At 34.9% G+C, this 23,217-nt stretch overlaps 2 protein-coding genes across 2 annotated transcripts in view; both read right to left on the bottom strand.

Moving 5' to 3' along the window:
- c4 (complement component 4) overlaps positions 1 to 23,217 on the bottom strand; it is a 360,913-nt gene that overhangs the window by 175,578 nt on the left and 162,118 nt on the right. The window lies entirely within an intron of this gene.
- The window catches only part of frem2b (FRAS1 related extracellular matrix 2b), a 93,116-nt gene that overhangs the window by 27,400 nt on the left and 42,499 nt on the right, over positions 1 to 23,217 (bottom strand). Inside the window, exons 3-6 of the mRNA XM_051129639.1 lie at positions 13,636 to 13,782; positions 8,648 to 8,878; positions 5,591 to 5,716; positions 3,765 to 4,016 (exon numbers count right to left, since the gene is read on the bottom strand). Of these exons, the coding sequence (XP_050985596.1) occupies positions 3,765 to 4,016; positions 5,591 to 5,716; positions 8,648 to 8,878; positions 13,636 to 13,782 (756 nt within the window). The remainder of the gene's footprint in view (positions 1 to 3,764; positions 4,017 to 5,590; positions 5,717 to 8,647; positions 8,879 to 13,635; positions 13,783 to 23,217) is intronic.

Here is a 23,217-nt window from a genome sequence, read left to right on the forward strand (position 1 = left end):
ATTTTGCTTGACAAGACTCTCAAAGCTGCGGTTCTCTCGGTTGGTTGTGCATCTTTTTCTTCCACACTTTTTCCTTCCACTCAACTTTCTGTTAACATGCTTGGATACAGCACTCTGTGATCAGCCAACTTCTTTGGCAATAAATGTTTGTGGCTCACCCTCCTTGTGAAGGGTGTCAATGATTGTCTTCTGGACAACTGTCAGATCAGCAGTCTTGATTGTGTATGATTGTGTAGCCTAGTAACCATTTTGAAGGCTCAGGAAACCTTTGCAGGTGTTTTGAGTGATTAGCTGATTGGCGTGTCACCATATTCTAATTTGTTGAGATAGCGAACTGGTGGGTTTTTGTTAAATGTGAGCCAAAATCATCACAATTAAAAGAACCAAAGACTTCAACTACTTCAGTCTGTGTGCACTGAATTTATTTAGTACATGAGTTTCACAATTTGAGTTGAATTACTGAAATAAATGAACTTTTCCACGACATTCTAATGTATGGAGATGCACCTCTATCTATCTATCTATCCTAAAAGTCAGTAAACGGGATCATGAATGAGACCATTACTATTTCAGCCACTTGATCTCCAAATGCTTCCTGTCAGTGTTTCACTTTCCTGACATTTGGAATGGCTTGCTGACATTCTGGACAGGGTTACAGACCCGAAAAGATTCCATGAAGTCCACCCTCATAAAAATCTTGACAGAGACATCAATGTGGCACCACAGTTGTGCTGACGCCTCCAGAGCTGACTCTAGAGTCTCAAACACAGCGATTCGACACGCAAAGTTTTAAATTACATCGTAGCGACCAACTGCTGGGAATTTCAGGCATGTAACCTCTGTCCTCTAAAAAGAAGGACACTTACCACCATAAAAAGCTGCCATAAATAGCAATAAATGCAATCTATCCGTTATTCAATTGCCCAGAGATAGGACAGCTTCAATCCATAGGCTGTCCATCATCTGATTTCCCCGACGTTTTGTTTTCCATGAGATTTTTAATGAAAGATTTACTTGTGTAAAACCAAATTACTTCAAACGCTGTTACACATCAAAAGCAAACTGAATAAATTGAATTCGCCAAAGATTTTTTCTTCTGGCTTGTGTGTGCGTGCGTAAATGCAAATAGATTTCAGGCCTCCCACAAACTCGAGGGCTCCTGCTTCCCAGCAGAATCTGAGTTCCATGTAGGTAGAAATTAAAAAAATCTGTGGTTTTGTTGTATCTTTTACTTCCAGTCTACCCTGTCTGTTCAGGATAAGCATCGGTCTCAGGAGATAGCCGGGCAGCTGTGAGGGGAGGGGAGGCCCGGAGGTGTTGCTGAACAAAGAGGCACCGTGGGGAGATATGATAGAGAACAGCACCTGTAACTACGCCTGGAGATGAGCGATAAGGTGCTTTCTGGGGCACAGATGCACATGTGCACCCGTAGACATGTACATGCCTGAGGACAGCTTTCAGCTTCACAATGGATAGCCCTGTTTTTGATGCATACTTAAAGTCATATTAGATAAAATCAAACCTTAAGGCTTAAGCATAAAATGTACATGACCGGATCTGTTATGTTATGTTTCTGTCATTAAAAACAACTAGTTTCTGTAAAGATTAACTCAGAAAATGACTAAGGTTTGGATTCTTCTAATCAGGTCATGAATGATTTGATTTTCTTAAAGGATAGTTTTAAAAAACAAAATCATACAATCATGTAATCTTTATCATGTCAACTTGAACCCCATATTAATTATATTTTTACACATAGCTATTTTATGGATTTTGTATTATTCAAGTCAATTAGTCTATGAATTTGATTAAATTTGATAAATGCACATTTTGAGCAACATGCAGGTGAGTAGATGGTTTTAAAAATTTTTTCTAGATAAAAGTTTTTCTAGAGAATTTCTTCTAATTTAATTAGAGGAATTTTAATTTCATTATGCATAAAATTAAATACATTTTACTTGGCCTAAAAATGGTAAAAGCTTTATTTAATTTAATTAATTTTTTTTATTTAATTAAAATTCTTTTTTTTTTTTAGAAACCGTTGATTATTAAGGCCCAAGCTCCATGGTGCAATTTTTGCTTGGTCTAAAAAAACGGGAAAAGCTTTCTTTAATTACCAACTTTTATATACATAAAAATTTAATTCAATTTAATTTTTCATAAACCACTGATTGTTAGGGCCCGAGCCTCGAGGACTCTTTTGGAATTGCTCCATTTATTATTATTATTATTAGTAGTATTAGTATTATTATTCTCCAAAATGTATCACAGTTTTGAGGGCCTAAACATGCTCGAAAACTCGCATACACGCCAGAAGTGGCAAAAGTTTAAGTCTGGTATAGGTTTCAGAACTGGGTGTGGCAAAATGGCTCAATAGCGCCTCCTGTCTTGAGTTTTCACTGAGGGGCGTGTTCGTGTCGGCCTGACAAATTTCGATGTTTCCCAACAAAATCAGTTGTTATAACACATACAATGCCTGATATGCCCCAAACTTAACATGTTTGATAAGAGTCCTGGCCTAAACAAAAAATGGCAAAATATTGAACTTTGTCAGGCTGCCACGAACAATTTAACATCACAATTTAACATTGCAAAGGCCTTTAGACTAGACTGACCAAACAAAATGTTGATGTCATTAAATCTCTAGGAGTTGGTTACAATGTAAAATATGCCACTTCCTGTCGCCAGCAGGTGGCGCTATGACTACAACTGAATATGGGCATGGGTATGTGTTCAGGACAGTACTCTTATCAAACACCTGAAGTTTGGGGCAGATCAGACATTTAATGCCAACTTCCTGTTTCATGGCAAAACATCAACATTCTTCACACCTTTCAATGAAAACTCAAGATAGGTGGCGCTATTGAGTCATTTTACCACACCTAATTCTGAAACCTATATCAGATGTAAATTTTCGCCACTTACGTTTCGTGAGTTTTCAAGCATGTTTAGGCCTCACACCGCCGTGCTTGGGCCCTAATACTGCTAATTAAAATTTCCCCAAAATCATTTTTTTCAAGCTAAACTTCACTCTGAAAGGTTCAGACAGGTGATTTTTTCAGGCACAAAAAGACAGAAAGAAATCCAAACACCATATTGGAATAATAACTATCTCTCTACAGACAAAATAATCCATTCTCCCCACTTTAAGGTGAGACTCCCCCATTCTTTGCTTTCATACTTCATGAATTATGTCTGGAAAATCATTTCAAGGTTTGCTGTGGTGTTCAATAAATCCTATGAATTTAGATTAAACATTCAGTGTGATCTTGCCTTCAAATTTCTGAGCTAGATCGCTACGGGACCGTGTTAAAACAAAGCCTCCGACAGCTTCCCAGACTGCTGCCTCGAATGGAAGCACCTGTCAAAAAAAATGCTTTCAACCATCTCTTAGCCTGCAAGTGCCCCAAAGATTTAAAAGAATAGTTTGTTTTATAAGATTACCTCCCTAAAAAAAACTTTAGAGAGCTCATAAATATCTTAAGATTAGGAATACTCTAGTCTTCGGTGTGCATTACTTAAACAGCTGGAAAACACTTCTGATTAAGTTAAATCCCACTCAAAACGTCCTGCAACTGTTACAAACTCTTGCAATTATATTTTCCACTATGCACAGCAGAACTGAATCCCACTGGATAATTTCCCAGATTTTTTTTAAAGCCTCTAATCATCAAACTCAAACATCACTTGCTCTCTTGGTGAAACATTACAAAACTTAGCGTACCAAACAAGTCAAACACACCCACCACATTGAAGCATCTTACCATCATCTGCATCAGGCAGGATGGTGACCCTGCTGGTGGGGAACTCCTGACCCAGACGGCCGCCCATAGGCATGCTGAGGGTGACATTAAAGCTTTCCTCCGGCTCATAGAGAGAGTCGTCGATGACGACCACACGGCAGTGCTTCTCCGTCTCGCCCTTATCGAAACGCAGCACGCTGTGGTGTTCCTCGGGTCGAGAAATGTAGTCAGAATAGGAAAGCACCGTGGTGGGAACCGTGCCCTTGGCTGTACCTGAACGGATGAGGATAAAGGGAAGATTAGAGGAATTTTGGAGCATTCAAATTGAATCTCACAGGTTTAGTCAGGGATAAAAGGCACTTCAAAAATGTAGTTGAAGAAATCTGATGAGCTTGAAACTTTAAATTCATGAAGTTTGATGTGGTTAGTAAGAAATGGAAGTACCTTTAAGTTAAAGGAGAAGTTCACTTCCAGAATAATAATTTCCTGATAATTTACTCACACCAATGTCTTTTAAGATGTTCATGCATTTCTTTCTTCAGTCGAAAAGAAATTACATTCCAGGAAAACACTCCAGGATTTTTCTCCATATAATGGACTTCAATAGTGGCCAACAGGTTGAAAGTCTTATTTGCAATTTGTAAAGAGCTCTACACAATTCCAGCCGAGGAGTAAGTCTTATCTAGCCAAATGATTGGTCATCTTCTTTAAAAAAAATTTAAAATTCTATACTTTTTAATCATTATTGGTTAAATTAGCTCTGCAATGCGTATGTGCGACTTCACACATCACGTTAGAAATGCGTGGTAAGTTTTTCGTCTGTGTACTTCGGTTTAAAAAGCTAGGGTAGGGCAAAAAATCAAAAATTTTTCCTCCAACTTCAACATCATCCGACATCGCTGTTTTACCTTTTTTTGTAAAGGCCGTTTGGCTTTCTTTGCATGTTCGCTTTGTAAACATTGGGTCGATACCAGAGGTTGCGGTAGACTTTAACATTGTCCGTCATTTTCGTTTTTGCATTTATTTTTGTTCACATTTTAATTTTTAATCATGAACCTACAAGACGACAGCGCAGTGTTTAAAAACAACAAAATATGCTAGGGCTGGGTAAACAAAAAACAAAACGATTTCTCGATTTTAATAGATTATATCGATTTAATAGATTCTCATTTGTGTTACTTTTGACACGTAACACAATCTCAGATTTCAAAATCTGTCCATTTTAATTAGGAAATCCAAGCAATAAATACCGTTTTGGTGCGCTTTAATGTGGCGTGATACATTGTGTAGTTTCCGTACTTACCTGTGCGTAGTCAAACGCATAGGAAAACATTTGTGATAGTTTCGTTTTTGTTCTGGAGCACACTTGCCTCCAACTGGACAGGGGTGGGAATTACAATTACAAGTTACAATAGATCACCCTCAGTGTAATCTGTCAAAGTGATGGACGGCCAATGACGGACAATTTTCGGTTAACATGACCTCTGGTCGGTACTTCCTCCTATGGGTAAATGCGTAATGTGTGAAGTCAAGTTAGTGCAAGAGGAGCATTTGTGGTTTAAAAATATATAAATTTGTATTTTTCTTAGAAAACGACCAATGTTTTTGCTAGATAAGACCCTTATTCCAGATCGTGTAGAACCCTTTGAAGCTGCGTTGAAACTGCAATTTGGAACTTTTGCAACTATATGGAGAAAAATTCTGGAATGTTTCCTCAAAAACCTTAATTTTTTTTCGACTGAAGAAAGAAAGACATGAACATCTTGGATAACACAGGGGTGAGTAAATTATCAGGACATTTTCATTCTGGATCTGAAATAATCCTTTAAGTTTCTATTATAACTCACCTTGTTGGGTGAAGCAGACAACCATGAGCTCTTGACTGACATCTCCAGATCTTCTCACAGGAATCAGAAGCTCTCCAACATCCTCCTCAATCGAGTATGTAGCCAAGGGGATGAACACTGTGGATTCTAGGGCAAAAAACAACCATCACACTTAGTATAAATGCATATAAAATAAAACTTTATAGACAAAGACAGGAGAGAGTAACTGAAATCATTATTGTGTGAGAAGTCCAGGTGGATTCGGCTGTGCTTCAGATCTGAAGTTCTGTCAGAGCATGACATTTCAGTCCTCAAAGTTTCTAACCTTTAAAAAATGCATGTTCAACTTAGGTTCTGTTACTGTGTTTTAATGCGGGATTGATCTCTCTGCGTTGCTGTCAAAAGGTTCAGAACTGTATAATAATTTGACAGACCCAAGCTTCATGATAAGAAAACCTCAACCATTGATGCGTTGTAGTGGGAAAGATATGAAAACCCTTATCAGGTGGGATGGGAATCACATAAACCCTAGTAGAAAACACTAAAGATGGGAAGTTAATAGTATTTGTGACACTATTTATGAGCCAACTTCACAGTCAACATTTCAAAAAAATGAATCCTTTTTATCCATATTTTTTTTAGCCACTATTGAGACAATGTATGGCTGAGCAGCTCTCTAAGGACACACAGCTTTGCGGGTTTTCTTTCAGAAAAAACTCAATTATATGCCTTGATCGAATCTGCATGAAGCTTTCTATGCCCTTAGAGGCAAAAGATAATTAAATGAGATTTAACCTTTCAGACTGTGGCATTAAGTTGTTTTTTATGTCTTTGTGCAAAGGAACAACACAGCCTTATCTCTGTAACTGATAAATGTCATACGAGGCCACAGTGACTGCAGTGTTATGTGCTTCTCCATCGATCTCTCCACCCCAGCTCAAATAGACTATGTGATGTTATCCTCTTAAATAAGCACTGAAAAAAAAAAGATTGAGAAGATCGAAATAGATCTTTGATGAATGTGGCTTGAAGTCTTTTTTTGGAGCAAAGTTATATATAAGTTCTATATAACAAGATGTGTGAGTTTTGCCATCTTAAGCAGTGTAAGTGTAAGATCTGTGAAGAAACTGCTCATTCAGTCAGATCAGAGAACAAAGGAACTGCTCATGCTAAATCAGCCGTAGATCCCGTCACAACTTCAGAGGCTTGGCTGCTCTGTTTTGATGAGGAGGCACCAGGATGTTATTCACATGTTCTGGAGATATTATGCTATGATTACAATGTACAGAAGGGTGACAGCTGTGATGTCCACCCACACCGACACTCCTTCTCCACATTTTTTGGCTTACCCTTGCTTTGTCTCATACACAAATTATTACATTGCCTACAAGGAACACTTTCAACATATGAAATATAAAATGCAATGCTGCTCATTTTATTGATCTACTAAAAAAAAAAAACACTTTCCTTGCCAGTGACTTTTATTTTTTAACCCATCCCCTCCAGCCACTTTTTCAAAATCCAATTAATTCCTAATTGATAAAATCAAGTCCCATTCTACATTTTTTTTTTATCTTTTTCAGTTAGAAATAATTTAGCTCACAGAAGTAGTAAAATGATTGACTTGAATATTTGTCATTTCAGTTGTGAGTTCAGATATTTGACTGATATTTAAGTCCACAATATGGAAGTCCGTTTCAAAAAACAAAAAAGATCATTGTGATTTTACATCTCGCAATTCTGACTTTTTTTCTTGCAAATGCAAGTTTGTATCTCGCAATTATTATTTTTCTCTCGCAATTCTGACTTCTCAGAATTGTAAGATATAAACTCGAAATTGTGAGGTATAATGTCCAATTCTGAGGGGGAAAAAAGACTGATGTTCTCAGAATTGTGAGTTTATATTTCAAAATTCTGACTTAATAACTTGCAACTGCATGTTTTAGAATTGCGAAATACTGTATAAACTTGCAATTCTGAGAAAAAAAAGTGAGAACTGTGAGTTTATATCTTGCAGTTCGGACTTTATTTCTCAGAATTGCAAGTTTAAATCTCACAATTTTCAGTTTGTTTCATCTCAAAATTCCGCGAAAAAATAACATAACCTATGTTAGACTAAGGGTCAGCTTGCGCCAGTGCAAACGTCTTTTGGCATTAAAATTGTACTGTTAGGTTTTACTAAAGACGCGCAAATTTAGAATTTAGTTATTTTTGTAATGCTAAAAGTGCTAGCGCCAGACCCGGAGATCGGCTGAATGGATTCGAAAACGGTAAAACTCAACTGTTTAACTCTAGGGGAGTTGGAAAATGAGCCTATTTTCAAAAAAACTGGAGTGTTCTTTTAAATATGCATTTGTAGGCGTTTCCCTTTCAGATGCTAAAATTATAAGAGGAGAGTATTCAAATGAATCACACAATGCGTTTTACTAACGTTTGTGATTGTCAAATTACTGGTATTTGTGCCGTTATTTAACGCCCCAAAAAAGTCTTTTTTGCGCTTGAAATGGCTGCAATTATTTTTGCTAGGAGGAGGCACCGCAGGATTTTTTCCACATGTATTAATTTATTTTGAATGCCAGAAGAACACATTATTCGAACATATCGTTTGCCAAGCCATGTTATTTTTAATTTGCTTCAGGAAATAAAAGATGACTTGGAACCCTCAACTAGGAGTCACGCAATGTCTTGTCTATCAAAACTTCTTGCAAACCTTAATTTTTTGGCTTCCGGTTCTTTTCAATGTACTGTGGCTTCTTTATTTCTTTACTCTTTATTTGCGGCTACGCTAATTTGCACTGCACGTGGTATATTGCGTTGGTCAAAATGTAAATGTAGATGTTGCGTCTGTGTTCTTTAATTTGCGCATTGTTAGTAAATCACCCACAGAAATTTATATTCTAAATATATTTCGTGTTAAATCAACATTTCTAATGATTGGTTGAAATCTGAATTTGTTTGCATAGAGTTGACGTTTTTTGAAAAATGCTGGCTTTTGAACCCCCCTACTGATCTTTGTTGCTACCCTAACCCATTCCCAGCACCTGGATCCCATGTTTTCATGTTTTTTTGTGAGCTCACCATCTCCGGGGTCAACAATTTCCACCGTTGCTGCTTCTGGGAACTCCAGTGCTCCCATGACAGGCTCTGACAGGACGATCTGGAAGGTCTCGGACTGTTCGTATAGGCCGTCCGACAAGATACGCACTTTCCAGGTAGCAGTGGTCTGGCCTGGGTTGAACTGGACTTGTTTCTGGGCCTTCCCTCGGAAATCTTTGTCCTTTTCAGCCGTACCATCTTTGGTACCGATACCTTAAGAATGAAAGAGTAAACAAATGTTAAATAAAGCTAAGAAAAGCAAGCAAATGAAAGTCTTTATAACAGTGGTTAAGCACTAGATTACAGAGAAAACAGAGCTTACTTTGTAATACATTAATTCTTGTTCAAATAAAATAAAATAAAAAAACAGTGATTCTGTGTCATTTCATTCATGATATTTAGGAATTAAATGTTTACAATTCATGCAAATTTGTATGTACAGTGCATTTTTTGTCTTTTAGCTATGATTGTTTTCATACTGGAAGTATAAAAAAAAAAAAATAAAAATAATAATAAAATAAAATATTTGGTATTGCAACTATACAAATAAACAAACCGCTGCAAATGTCAGCAACAGAGAAAACAGCCTAATGTATTAGTATTTGTAATGTATACAAAAATATGAACAATAAAATAAAATAAAATAAAATAAAATAAAAATAAAAAGGTTTGTTAGTGGAACTATTAAAAATAAAATAAAATAAAATAAAATAAAATAAAATAAAATAAAATAAAATAAAATAAAATAAAATAAAATAAAAAAGTTTTGTTACTGCAACTATTAGTTTGTAATAAGTATTAGTTTGTAATACATTAATTCTTGTTCAAAAATATGAACAATCAAATAAAAAATAAAATAAAAAAGTTACTGGAACTATACAAATGAACAAACTGCTGCAAATGTCAGCAAATGAAGAAAACAGAGACTGATGTACTACTTTTTAATACATTAATTCTTGTTCAACAACAACAAAAAAAAATTATATATATAAAAAAAATTATTCTTCTTTAAAAAAAACTAATTATGTGTACTTTTATTCATGATATTTATGAATTAAATGTTTACAATTCATGCAAATCATGTACAGTATGTACAGTGCAAGTTTTCTAGCTATGACTGTTTTCATACTGAAATTATAAAACAAACCAAAAAATAAATTAATAAAATAAAGACAAACTGCTGCAACGAAGACATCTAAACTAAGATTGTTTTTGCACTGGAACTAGACAAACTCAAAAAAAAAATTCATTAAATAAATAAATATATCTATTCTAGTGCTTTGAAGTGAAAAGAACGTAACGTTTTACAGATGCACATTGACAAAAACATTGTTAGTGTCTTTTTGACACACTGCTATATACAGTAAGTGTGCTAGCAAATGAAAACCACTGTCAAGGGACTGACAAAGCTCTTGTTTATATCACCTCGTCTGAGCTTCTATAAATCACAGAAGAGCTTTGCTAACAGCCAATGTAGAGACGTTGCAGTGTGTGTGACGCAACCATTCTGTAATAAAAGCTTCAAAGAGCGCGATGTGCTGTTTTTTGGAAAGAGAATAAAGTCAAAACTATAAAGTCTAGTCCTTCCACATCCCTCAAAAGATCAGATGCTCTTCCTAGACTGGCAGTCCCGCTGCTGGATCTCTGTCCACTCGGGTTGACAAAGGTTTGTAGGGTGCCAGGAGCTTCATAGCAGGTGTGCCAGGTGGGCATTGTCAGCTAGTGACTTCAACACTTCCTTCTCACCACAGAAATCTCAAAGGTCACGAACATATAATGAGATATTAATATAACCCACAAACAAATAAATAACTTGAAGACAAGAATAATTTTAGGGGAAAGTCCAGATTGGCAGGAAACACAGTGAAGAGCTTTGGCAAGGGAAGGGAAATTGTGTTGCCAAAGAAGAAAAACTGCCTTCTTTGAAGCAAATTTAGAAAGAAGCGCTTTGATATTAAGGAACATCACAAAAAAGGAGGGGGTCCTGTCATGTCCTGCCTGCGCATGTGCCTGCATAAAATGCAATTATTCAAAGAACATCAGTCCTTGAAGAGAAACTGAGGGAGAATGTGAAAAATCAAAATAATAATTGAATGAAAATCATCATTTCAAAGACTTCCTCATCTTCCCACTTCAATACAAGAAGGTCTCTGATCCAGGCCCAGCGAGTGGCAGATGAACAGCGGGCCAGCAGCTCGTCTTATCGAGAGGCCCCGGACCGGAACCGAGGTGAGTTGAGGAATGGTGGTCAAGCTCAGCATGTGGATGGAATATTCGTCTGTTTCATCAGAGCTTGTGGAGGACTCTCAGTGTGATCCTGACAGTGTAACCCTCGTTTTTACAGTCTTCCATGCTAGTTTGTAGCTCATGCAATTGGAAAACTCTCTTTACTTGGGAGTTGTCAGCATCATGCTTTACCAAGTTAGGCCACATGAACTGATTTAGCATAAAATCTGATAAACATTCATTCCAGAATCTGAAATGTTTCATTAAGGAGTAACATTTCCCTTTAGAAATGACTTTCAGGGGTGTTTTTACCTGAATGAGAGAAATGTATGCATGAATTAAGCATTAATCCTAAACATTAATTAAACTAATACTAAACTAGATTCTAAATTATTCTAGTTTTTTTTTTTCTTTTTTTTTTTGTGCTGTCATATTTTAACTATCTGAGGCATTTTCATGAAATTTTGCTGTTCTTCAAGAATTCTTGAATTTGAGGTAGGCTACACATATTTGTCAACCATGTTTTTCTGCACTACCATTCAAAGTTTTGGGGTCAGTAAGTAGGGCTGTCAAACGGTACCTGGTTCGGTACTGAAATTTTAAAAACGTCCATTTCCCGCTCACATTTGAGCGCTGTTGAGCCGATTTTAAAACATCGCTGATTGGCCATATAGTGTTCACGCGCTCAACAGACATGACTGTGATTGGCTACAATGATAAGCGTTTCATGCTCCTCACCGAGCGCTCACAAAAAAGCACAACGGGAGCGTTTGAAAGCCATGTGTGTCAGCGGATCCCTAATATATCTGCATATAGACGGATCTGCTGACAGACGCGGCTTTTAAGCGCGCAAAAGACGTGATATGTGAACGGCCGCTTGGAGTGCTTCTTAATGTTTCTGCAGAAACTACGACACTTTTTTCAGGATTTCGGGATAAATATTTCAAATGAACATTTACTTGAAATATAAATCTTTTATAACAATCTAAATGTCATTACTGTGACTTTTGATCAATTTAATATGGAAGCCCATTTCCGCCACTGAATAAAAAATTTGTATCTCGCAATTGTGACATTTTTCTCTCACAATCTCACAATTGACTTTTTTGAGAATTGCACTGAGCTAGATAATGACATCACTGAATGCAATGTTGAACTGCCTTTACCTGAAAATTGGGTGTTTACGGTTGCCCTTTTCCATTATTGATGCACTATTTTCTATTTAATACTGTACAGTCGCTTTGTCACAATTGTGTATTGTTAAAAGCGTATATAAATAATGGTGACTTGACTTGGCTTGAATTGCAAGTTTGTATTTTGCAATTGTGACTTTTTTCTCAAAATTGCAAGTTTATTGTCAGCGCCGATAGCCTTGTGGGCAGCGCACCGACATACAGCGTCATTGCGCTTTGTCTCGTGTTCGAGTCCCGATTTCTCGATCCCGCCCCCATCTCTCTCTCCCACTTCGCTTCCTGTCACTTCTGATCTGTCCTGTCATAATAAAGGCAAGTTTAAAAAATTGCAAGTTTATATCAGAATTTGAATCTTTTTTTCCCAGAATTGTGAGTTTATATCTTAAACTTGACTTTTTTCCTTAGAACTACAAGTTTTTATCTTGCAATTGTGACTTTTCCCCTCAAAATTGCAAGTTTATATCTTACAATTGTAATTTTTGTCTTAGAATTGTGAGTTTATATCTCGCAATTGACTTTTTTTTTGGAATTGCAAGCTTCTATCTCACAATACTGGCTTTATAAAATGCAATTGCGAGTTATTAAGTCATAATTGTGAGATATACACTCGCAATTCTAAAAAGCATATCAGTCTTTTTTCCCCTCAAAACTAGACTTTATAACTCTGTTTATCTCACAATTTTTGTACAAGTTTGTATCTTATTTCTCCAATTCTTTGTAACTTGAAATTGCAAGTTTATATCTCACAATTGCGAGAAAAAGTCAGAATTACAAGATACAAACGTGCATTTCCGAGAAAAAGTCAGAACAGCGAATATTTATCTGATAATTCTGACTTCATTTCTCACAACTGTGAGTTTATATCTTGCAAGTCTGACTTTATAACTTGCATTTGCAAGTTTATATATCACAATTAATTGTGAGATAAAAACTGCAATACATTTTTTATTTTCAGTGTGGAAAACGGGCTTCCATATCTTAATGCATCCTTGCTGAATAAAAATACTTAAAATAATAAAATAAGATAAAATAAAAAATCTTTTCTGACTCCAAACATTTTAATATGGTAGAGTACAGTCAAATAAAGAAAGAGACCCTGGAGTGCTAGAAGTGATATAAACATAGCATACATTGTGTAGGTAATTGTATACCAGTGTCTTACAGAGTAATCTTGGCTTCCTCACAAGCCAGAAAAAACTCTGATTATGTAGTTGTCTGAACGTTTTTCCTGCTGATGGTGGAAACTCAACTTGCAATTGACTGATATGTGGCCAGCTGATTTTAAAACCATGTTTTCACTGTTATGAGTCATAAAAAATAGTATTATACTTGTGGATGTAGGCGGAAGTCTTGACGCAAATCAAGCAACCAAATCTGATGACATGAGGAGCAACATCAATAGAAGTTCAGAGAGCCCAAAACAGTGATGTTATCCAATCAGCAAATTAGAGGTCACAGTTATTTAACACTACAGAGAGGCTTTTCTCCTTGATAAAATCTTATCGGAAAAGAGCATGATGGGAACTTAAGTACTCTCTTAACATCACTTACTAACAAATGAAGTCTCGCCAAGGTAACCTCTGCGTCTCAAGACCACCTCCAGAAACTTGGTCTCCTCATCCACTTGGTAGTACTCTTTCTCTAGGGAGATCCAGGCCCAGTTTAGTCGGAAATGTTGTTTTTTTAGCTTGTTGCCCCCTGTAGAGAAAACAGATGAAACGTATTGAACAAACAATAAGTAAATATTATTATCAAAGGTGCGGTAACAATTTGGATAGAATTGTTTGCTGTGTACTGATTGTATCAATCCAGGTAAAAATGTACAAAAGTTAGACTTGACTCTATCCATATTTGTTAGAAGTATGCAAAGGCTTTCTCTTTGAAGTAACAGCATTAATATGGCCCACTGAGGTTTAATGGAGCTGACTCCTCCAATTCATACGGGGTACCTTATTCATCTCAACAAGAACAGTGTGATATCAGTCAAAATCTCTGATGCAGTGGTGAGGGGAAGCGCAGGTCTAATTGCTTCTTTTCTAATTAAAATAAAAAAGGTTTGTCTGCTTTCTATCTGTGTTCGTCTGTTTTATCGTCAGCGTTTGAAGTGGGATTCAAAGTGAGGGCTCGCTCCTGGAGGGCATCCCTACCAGTTACAATCTGCACACATAGACAGCCACACACACAGAGACATCAAACACACACACACAAATATGGCTTTCTTTCCCATGTAGGGATGCAAATAAAAGAAAAACGCAATATGTCTAGTCCATCTATGCTAAATTAAATATTCAGAATTCAGATACAATTATGTAAATACAGGATATGGTTCAATAAAAGCAAAATTGGAATTTTGTGGCTTTTAGACCTTGTCGGTAAGCTTTCGAAACCATTTTATGCACAAAATGTGGAACACAACTGTTATACAAAATAACTACATATACATATATACACATATAAAATGAAATATGTCTACAGTACACAATCTATGTTTACTCAAATATTCATAATTTAGCCACAATTATGTAAATACAGGATATGGTTTAATAAAAGCAAAATTGGAATTTAGTGGCTTTTTGACCTTGTCGGTAAGGTTTCGAAACCATTTTATGCACAAAATATAGGACACAACTATTATACAAAATAAGTACATATACACATATAAAATGCAATATGTCTACAGTACACAATCTATGTTAAATTAAATATTTAAAATTTAGGCAAAATTATGTAAATAAAGGATATAATTTAATAAAACCAAAATTGGAATTTTGTGGCTTTTTGACCTTTTCTGTAAGTTTTGGTAACCATTTTATGCACAGAATGTGGGCCACAATTATTGTACAAAATAACTACACATTAATATATATATATATATATATATATATATATATATATATATATAAAATTTATATATATATATATATATAAATTAAATTAAATTAAATTAGAAATCCTAATAATAATATTAATAATAATAAAAATAATAATAATTATAATTCTTAATTTATATTATTTGTATTAATATAAATTCCTATTTAATAAATTAATTACATTTATATTTAATTAATTAATAATATAATAAAATAATATTTAACAATATTTTAAACATTTAAATGACAATGTCTAATCATAATTATTATTAATTATATAATAATTAATAACATGTCATAACATAATAATTAATAACAATAAAATTATTATTATTATTATTAGAATCCTTCTTATGCCTTCTTATTACTATAATAATAATAATAATAATTATTATTATTAATAATAACTATTTGTGTGTAATTATTTATTATTATTTTATTTAATAATATTTTTAAAATTATTACATGTCAGTGAGAACCATTTCATGCACATTATATAATAAAAACAGTAATAATAATAATAAGAAGAATATATTATTAGTAGTAGTAGTAGTATAATATTATTATTGCTATTATTTATGTAATTTATAATAACTATATATATATATATATATATATATATATATATATATATATATATATATATATATATATATATATATATATATATATATATTATTATATATTATAATTAGAATGCCTAATAATTATTATTATTATTAATTATATAATTATTAATAACATGTACAATAACCATTTCGTGCAGACATTATTGAATAGTAATAATAATCATTATCATCATCACTATTATTGGTATTATTTATAGAATTATAAATAAATAAATAAATATATTCTTAAATGTATATATTCTTAATATACAAGTTCTTTCATTTTAAAATGATAACGACTAATACTAATTTATATTATATAATTATTATTTTTTATGTAATATATAAAACTATATATATATATATATATATATATATATATATATATATATAATTTTAGCACTTTAAATTAAAAATTAAATATACTTAATAACTATACATTAAAAATAATTAATGGGTTTAACATTAATTCAACAGATTTGCAAAAATGATGACATTATTATATCCTATTACATGACAATGATTTTAAATCAGAATACAACTGAGAAATTGACTGTTTTGAAGCAGCATGACACATTTAAAACTAGCTACTTTTCATAATTAATTTTATTTTAAAGAATATTTTGAACATATCTATTGATATGTTCTGTCCAACATCCTTCCTGTTTCAACAGAAAATGGCAAGTCTTGTACACACACAAAAAAATATTCTTTGTATAACAAAGAGAAAGCTTGATCTGTATGACGGACTCGTCCAATCAGCATTTGGCATGAATCGTTTGTCCGGTGCCGTCCAGCTGGCACGTTAAGAGAGAATAAGAGATAGAGAGGAAGTGGGAAAGAAAATGAGAGAGACTTCAATCTACAGGTCCGTTCTGTTCTGTCTTCTTTGTACTGAGCTATCAGTGGACTGCGGTTTGTTTGCTTTTGGCAACACTACACAGGCCGTACCCACCCAGCACTCCTCCTCTCCTTCCTCCACTGTCCAGTTGTCACGCTCTGCAAACCCGTCACGTTCAACGATCCCCATTTCCCTTTCAAGCAAAGGGCAAGAATGTGCATTTGTGTAAAACTGGATAGTAGCACCTGTTTTATATACTTTCACACCTATAATTCTCAGAAAAACATCAATCTAGCACAGTCAATGAGGAAGACTTACAAAAGAAAAGTAAAACAACTCAACAAATACCCTTTAAAAGTCTATTGCCTTTAATGTTTCACTTTCAAACCTTGACAAATATGGATCAACAAAACAACAAGCCACTTTCCAGTGATGTGGTTTTATGAAACGTAACAAGCACTCGACTGCAAGAAAATGAGTTCGATGAGGCCCTGTCAGAACGAAGAAATTAACCGAGAATGACAGAAGATTCAGATGTGAGCTGAAGTACCTGGCTCATCTTCAAAGTCCGACATTTTGCAGAATAATTGGCTGCGTCAACGCGCTTTTGATGAAAGAGAATTCGAGATTCGCAGAATACAAAGATTTTTGGACTGCGCCGAAGCTCGCTCCCTGTCACACGGCGAACAAACAGGATTCACTTCACCTTAGAAGAAAGACGTGAGGTGAAATGTCGATCTGTATCTAGAGGCTTTGTTCCTCCTAATGATAAAATACAGTAACTATGTGGAAGCAACTCAAAATGAATCTCATTCTCCTCAGTGCAACTCAAAAAGACCTTTGGTTGCAGTAGTCTCCTTGGAGGTTTGTATAGGAGTTGCGCGTGGGAGAGATTGGATGGCTAGTTCATATGCTATAGAAAATCCAACGTTCATTCACTCTACGTTATCTGCAAGGACCCTTCAAAGGCTATTTTAGAGGCAATCTCACGCACCACAACGACCACCGCATGCTTTGATTTTAATGCGAATACACATGTGCAATATGATAAGTCATGTTCAACCAACATACGGAAGGCCTACCATTGTTCTAGATCCGGCCCGCAGTTCAGGTATTAGAGGTGAGATTGCGTTTCAGCTGAATAAACCGACTTCAAAGAGTTCAAGGAAAACCTCCCAGTTAATCTACAACTGAAGGTTAAGATTGCTGAGCAGGGGTTTCGTTAACACCAGTGTTTTCTCAAGGTCCTCCTTTCTAGGTCACAGTCTAATGCTTTTTCCCGAACCCCCTTTGTAAAGCAGAGGCACTACCCACTGCTTTGAAAAACAGCTTAAAATGATTTTTTCCCCCCATTTTCTTTGATGATATGCTGGTTGCTGAAAGCAATATGTTAAGAAAACTAAACTACTAATTTCATTATACTGTAGGACACAATTTCAGAGCAAGCACACTTTTATCATTTCATTTAAAAAAACTGCGCTGACACTGTTTCTTTTTACTTCCTATTCAGCATATTTTTGGGAAAATAAAATAAAATAAAATAATAAAATAAGGAGCACTTTACAATAAGGTTCATTGGTTAAATTTAGTTAGTAAACATGAACTAAGAATAAACAATACTTCTAAAGCATTTACTAATCAATTATTAAAATCACAAGTTGTTTGTTAACATTAGTTAATGCACTGTGAATTAATATGAACAAACAATGAACTACTGTAATTTTATTAACTAACATTAACAAAGATTAATAAATAGTGTAATAAATTGTTCATTGTTTGTTCGTGTTAGTTAATACATTAACTAATGTTAACAAATGACACCTTACTGTAAAGTTATCATAAAAATAAAATAAAATAAAAAAAATAAAAATGTTTTAGTTTATTAAAATATAATATTTTATTTTATTTTATTAAAATCAAATTATTTTATTTATAAATAAAATAAAATAAAAATAGTAAAATAAAAATAAAATCACTGGTTTATTGGTTAACCTTTGTTAACTACATTAGTTAACATGAACTAAGAATGAACAATGCATTAAAATCTGAAGTTGTGTTTTTTTAACATTAGTTAATGCACTGTGAACTAATGACTGTATTTTTATTAACTAGAATTAACAAAGATTTATAAATAGTGTAATAAATGTAGTTCACATTTTGCTCATGTTAGTTAATACATTAACTAATGTTAACAAATGACAATATTGTAAAGTGTAACCATAAAATAAAATGAAATAAATAAAATAGGTAACACTTTACAATAAGTTTTATTAGTTAACATTAGTTAATTACATCAGGTAACATGAACTAAGAATGAACACTGAATTATTAAAATCTGAAGTTGTTTTTTAACATTAATTAATGAGCTGTGAATTAACATGAACACAAGGAATGACTGTATTTTTACTAATGTTAACTAACATTAACAAAGATGATAGTGTAATAAACATATTGTTCATTGTTTGTTCGTATTAATACATTAACTAATGTTAACAAATGGCACCTTATTGTAAAGTTATCATAAAATAAAATAAAATAATAAAACAAAATAAAATAAAATAAATTAAAATAAAATAAAATAATTACCTGTACACATGTAATGGTTTTATTCAATTCAAAAATCAACATGAATATATTGGGTTATACCAACACAAGCCATTTTTAGAGGTCAGTCATGTAATGGAAGCAGCAACACATTTTTTTCTTCTTTATTGTGACACATCCGAGTGAAACGGATTGTCGAAATAGAAAAAGAAATTAGGGGACTTGGTTCAATTCACTAGTTTTTGATTGGATAAAGGCAGATCTGAATGCGAGCCAGAGATTGACTAAAAAAAAAGGTTTGGGGTTTAAGCGGACTAAAAGATTAAGAAGTCTGGCATACTTCACTCGGTTGTTTCACCGGAAGATAGATTTTTGATATTTGATTAAAAATTATGAGCTTAAAATAAAAAAGAAACATTAGCAATAACTTAATTATATATACAATAATGAAATGTATACGTAATATCAATATAGGGTTTCCATTTCATGAACAATCGCCCATCACGTTATGCACTTGAACGCGTAAGTAAGCCTATGGGCGAGACTTCCAGTATAGGGAAATAACGAGAAGAATGACAAAGTGCAGTAAACAGTAAAACTGTTAGCACTACAAACCAGTGTGTTCATAAGTAAGATAATACATTAAAATAATATGGTAAGTCACACCAATTTGCAATAGCAAGCAGCAAAACAAGCTGGACGTGGATGAGACCGAAAGCCAGAATCATAAAATTTACAAATGGCCACGTCCACTCACACAAAAAAAATAAGGTGGATACATTACAGAACTGACGATGTCACTAATGATGTATGCCTTTAAGTTTCTCTTGGCCCAGCTAATATAGATTTAGTAGTCACTACAGTCCTAACACAGCATGTCCTGTCTCTCACGAGAGCATAATAAGCATGACATCGGCTTTTGATGGACAGATTTGTTATGAATGAGACCGGAGGCTCCGCTCAGCCTGAGCTGTGCCAACTCTGTGCCCCCCTGTCTCCTCCATAAGCACCGAGTCTGCAGACTGTCCTTATTTGGTCACCGAGGAGAGCGAGGGGCCCACGGTGCCCACCATCATTCTTCCCCCATCAGGCAAACCTGCCTGTTAGGAATCACTGCTGAACACTGACGGTCTGTGGCTAAATTAAGGACCAGCTTACAGCAAAATGGAAAGTGTGTGGATATCGTTATTGGATAGAAGAAAAAATAGGACCTAATTTTTCAGTTTTTTAGTTAGAAAAACATGAGGTGTTTCACTAATTTTACTTTCTTTACTTACTCTTTAAGGCGATTCTTAAATTACACAGTACCAATCAATAGTTTGTAATTTAGGCTGAAACCCACTATTTCCTAAGAATGTGCTGATTAATGTACACTGTCGTTGTTCTAACTACTTCGTTTAAAAATGAAGAATGTAACTTAGACATATCTTGGTTTACAAACTATATTGTATTGTACAAACTGGGCTAATGTATCCACCACTATTGTTTTAAGTGTCTACAGTTTAGCAGCTAAACTTTAATGTTAAACTTGCATAAGTGTTAAAACAAAATGTTTTTATGTCATTATTTTAAGAACAGATTGGAGCACTGTAATATTGTTTTATGTAAAGGTGCATGCTAGGGTTGCCAGGTTGTCACAACAAAACCCGCCCAATTGCTACTTAAAACTAGTGAGGGGGGTCCCGTTAAAAATTGCGTTCCAGGGTGTAAATTACACACTTTTTGTCCGGGTCCCCATGGTAAATACGCATTCCAGGAGCTAAATATGACGTTAGTGGGGTCGCTTCACCCCGCGAACATCAAAATTGAGCAGTTGAGGTGTTGTGTTGCTGGATGTAATAATGAACATAGTGGTCGTCATTTACTCCCGACATCTGAGCCGCTGAAAATGCAGTAGGTTACGCTTGTTTGTGAAGGGAATGCGCCTCCCGATCTACATATATCCGTCTATGTTCGCGCGAATCATTCATGATGAGTGAGTACAAGGTTTTTTTTTATGAATCTTTGCGATCGCCTTTTCTAATAATGTGCTAGTTAGCAAGTTTAGCGGCTAAACGCGACTAAATGCGAGTAAAGTAAACAGGCTCGTCTCTCCACAGAGAGAAGAGAGGGGCGGGGAGAGCAGAGCTCATTTGCATTTAAAGCAGCCTCGACCAGAATGAGATGATTTTTGTAGAGTTGATTTTGGCAAGGTAAAAAGGGTGTTGTTTTACACAACCATTGAGTATTTTTAACCAAAGTATATTATAGACTTTTCATTAAGACCCTAAAGAATCATATCAACTTGTGGAAAATGGGCATCCAATGACCCCTTTAAAGCCAAGTATAAATCTCATCAAGTTACTGTTAAGCATTTTACATTTATTCCAAAATAATAACTCAAGGCAGTAACAATTTAAACAACATACTTTATTTGTGAACTTATGTTCAGCTATTCTTTTAAAAAGCTAACTTTTAACTATTTTTTAATTTTTCGGATCATCATCAAAGCTCTGTAAATATTGGTCACAGACAGTTTTCTTTAAATTTCACCAAGATGCTACTGACTAAAAACTTCTACAGATCATGTTTTCATGCCATTTTAAGTCTTATTTTGATGTAACAAAGTGGTTAGTCTTCCCATTAATGACATTGTATTGTTCATTCAGATTGATTCGCAGAACACGCACAAAAACAAGAGGCGGGATTTATCGCATGAACCAATCACAGCCAAGCATAACCAGTCATATTGCCTCCTCTCATCTGACTTTCCCCCATTCATTCTCAATCACACCCCACTAAACTCACGGCACACTTAATGGTGTCTGTTAAAACTCAATTGGCTCAGGGGAGGCGAAAGAAACGCTGAATCTGGCTGTAACTTTACCTGCTGTATTTTGTAATAGTGCCTTTGATTTATTTTTGTACTATGATTTTTTCTTATCCAATAATTTGCACTGCCTCCCTTGCTTCCTCGGAGAGAGAATATATAATTTTCACAATGCGTCACTCTTTTTCTCTCCTTTTTATTTCTTTTTGATTCCACATTGCTAAGCAGGGTTGTTGTGGAAACCATTCTGATGCTCACTTCCTGGGTCACAAAAGCAGGATTCCCATGCACTCTTGTGAGGAGGAGCTGCCTGGAATTCACTAAAGTCAGCGCAGCTCATTTACGTGTGCCTCAAGGAGACAGGGAGTGAGAAATCAAGTGTGTTTGTGGCTAAAGGTCAACCTGAGCCTTGGGAATTGCACCATGCTCTAGTGAATGCATTTGCAATCGCCGCTAAGGTCAGTTCCCTTACACACCGACTTAAGTCTCTTGCCATCCCAACCCCCCATACTGACAGAGGAAGTGCCTGAATACACCTTGCCTTTTCATTGCAAAATACCTTTCACTATGCACTTTTCCAAATGGAAAAAGACAAGCTAAGAGGCTGTCGAAGCTTCTAAAAGCACTAAATCCTGTGACAGTCAGGGATGACAGGGACTTTTCTTTTCACATTGTCAATAAAATGAGATAGCCTTCCACCAAAGCTGTCAGTAAATGCTTCGCACCTATAAAGCCTGTCTGCAGCTGTCCCTCACCTCACAGCTCCCCGGAGATGTCAGCTGTGCAAGGTGTTTTAACATTCTTTAATCATTTTAAAGGACAAATCTGCAGTGCACTTCCTTCGCTTAGAGCTTCGTATTTGCGAGCATTGCTGTGCATGCACTCTGCTATCACACTGGGCAGAGGGATTTCTGAAGGTCAGCATTCACTATATGCCTGGAAAACACTGGCACACAAAAACTAAATCCTGTAATTTAGAGTTTAATCCTATTAGAGCTATTTTATTCACACAAATTCATGTTAGACTCTGAACCAAATGCATAAACCAATCCCTTTCTCCCAAAAATGAAAATTCTGTCATTAATTACTCATCCTCATCTCCTTCCAAACCTGTAAGACCTTCGTGCATCTTCAGAACACAAATTATGACATTTTTGATGAAATCTGAGAGCTTTATGACCCTGCATAGACAGCAACTACCGTGTTCGAGGCTCAGAAAGGTAGTAAGGACATCTTCAAAATAGTCCATGTGGCATCAGTGGTTCAACTGTAATACTATGAAGCTATGAGAATACTATCTGTGCGCGAAGAAAACAAAAATAAGGACTTTATTCAACAATTTCTTCTCTTCCGTGTAAAAACATGTAAAAAAAATTCTAATTGGATATACAGTGGCATGCGAAAGTTTGGGAACCCTTTGCAGAATCTGTGAAAATATGAATAATTTTAACAAAATAAGAG

This window comes from Labeo rohita, chromosome 15 (genome assembly GCF_022985175.1).
Source record: "Labeo rohita strain BAU-BD-2019 chromosome 15, IGBB_LRoh.1.0, whole genome shotgun sequence".
NCBI lineage: Eukaryota > Metazoa > Chordata > Actinopteri > Cypriniformes > Cyprinidae > Labeo > Labeo rohita.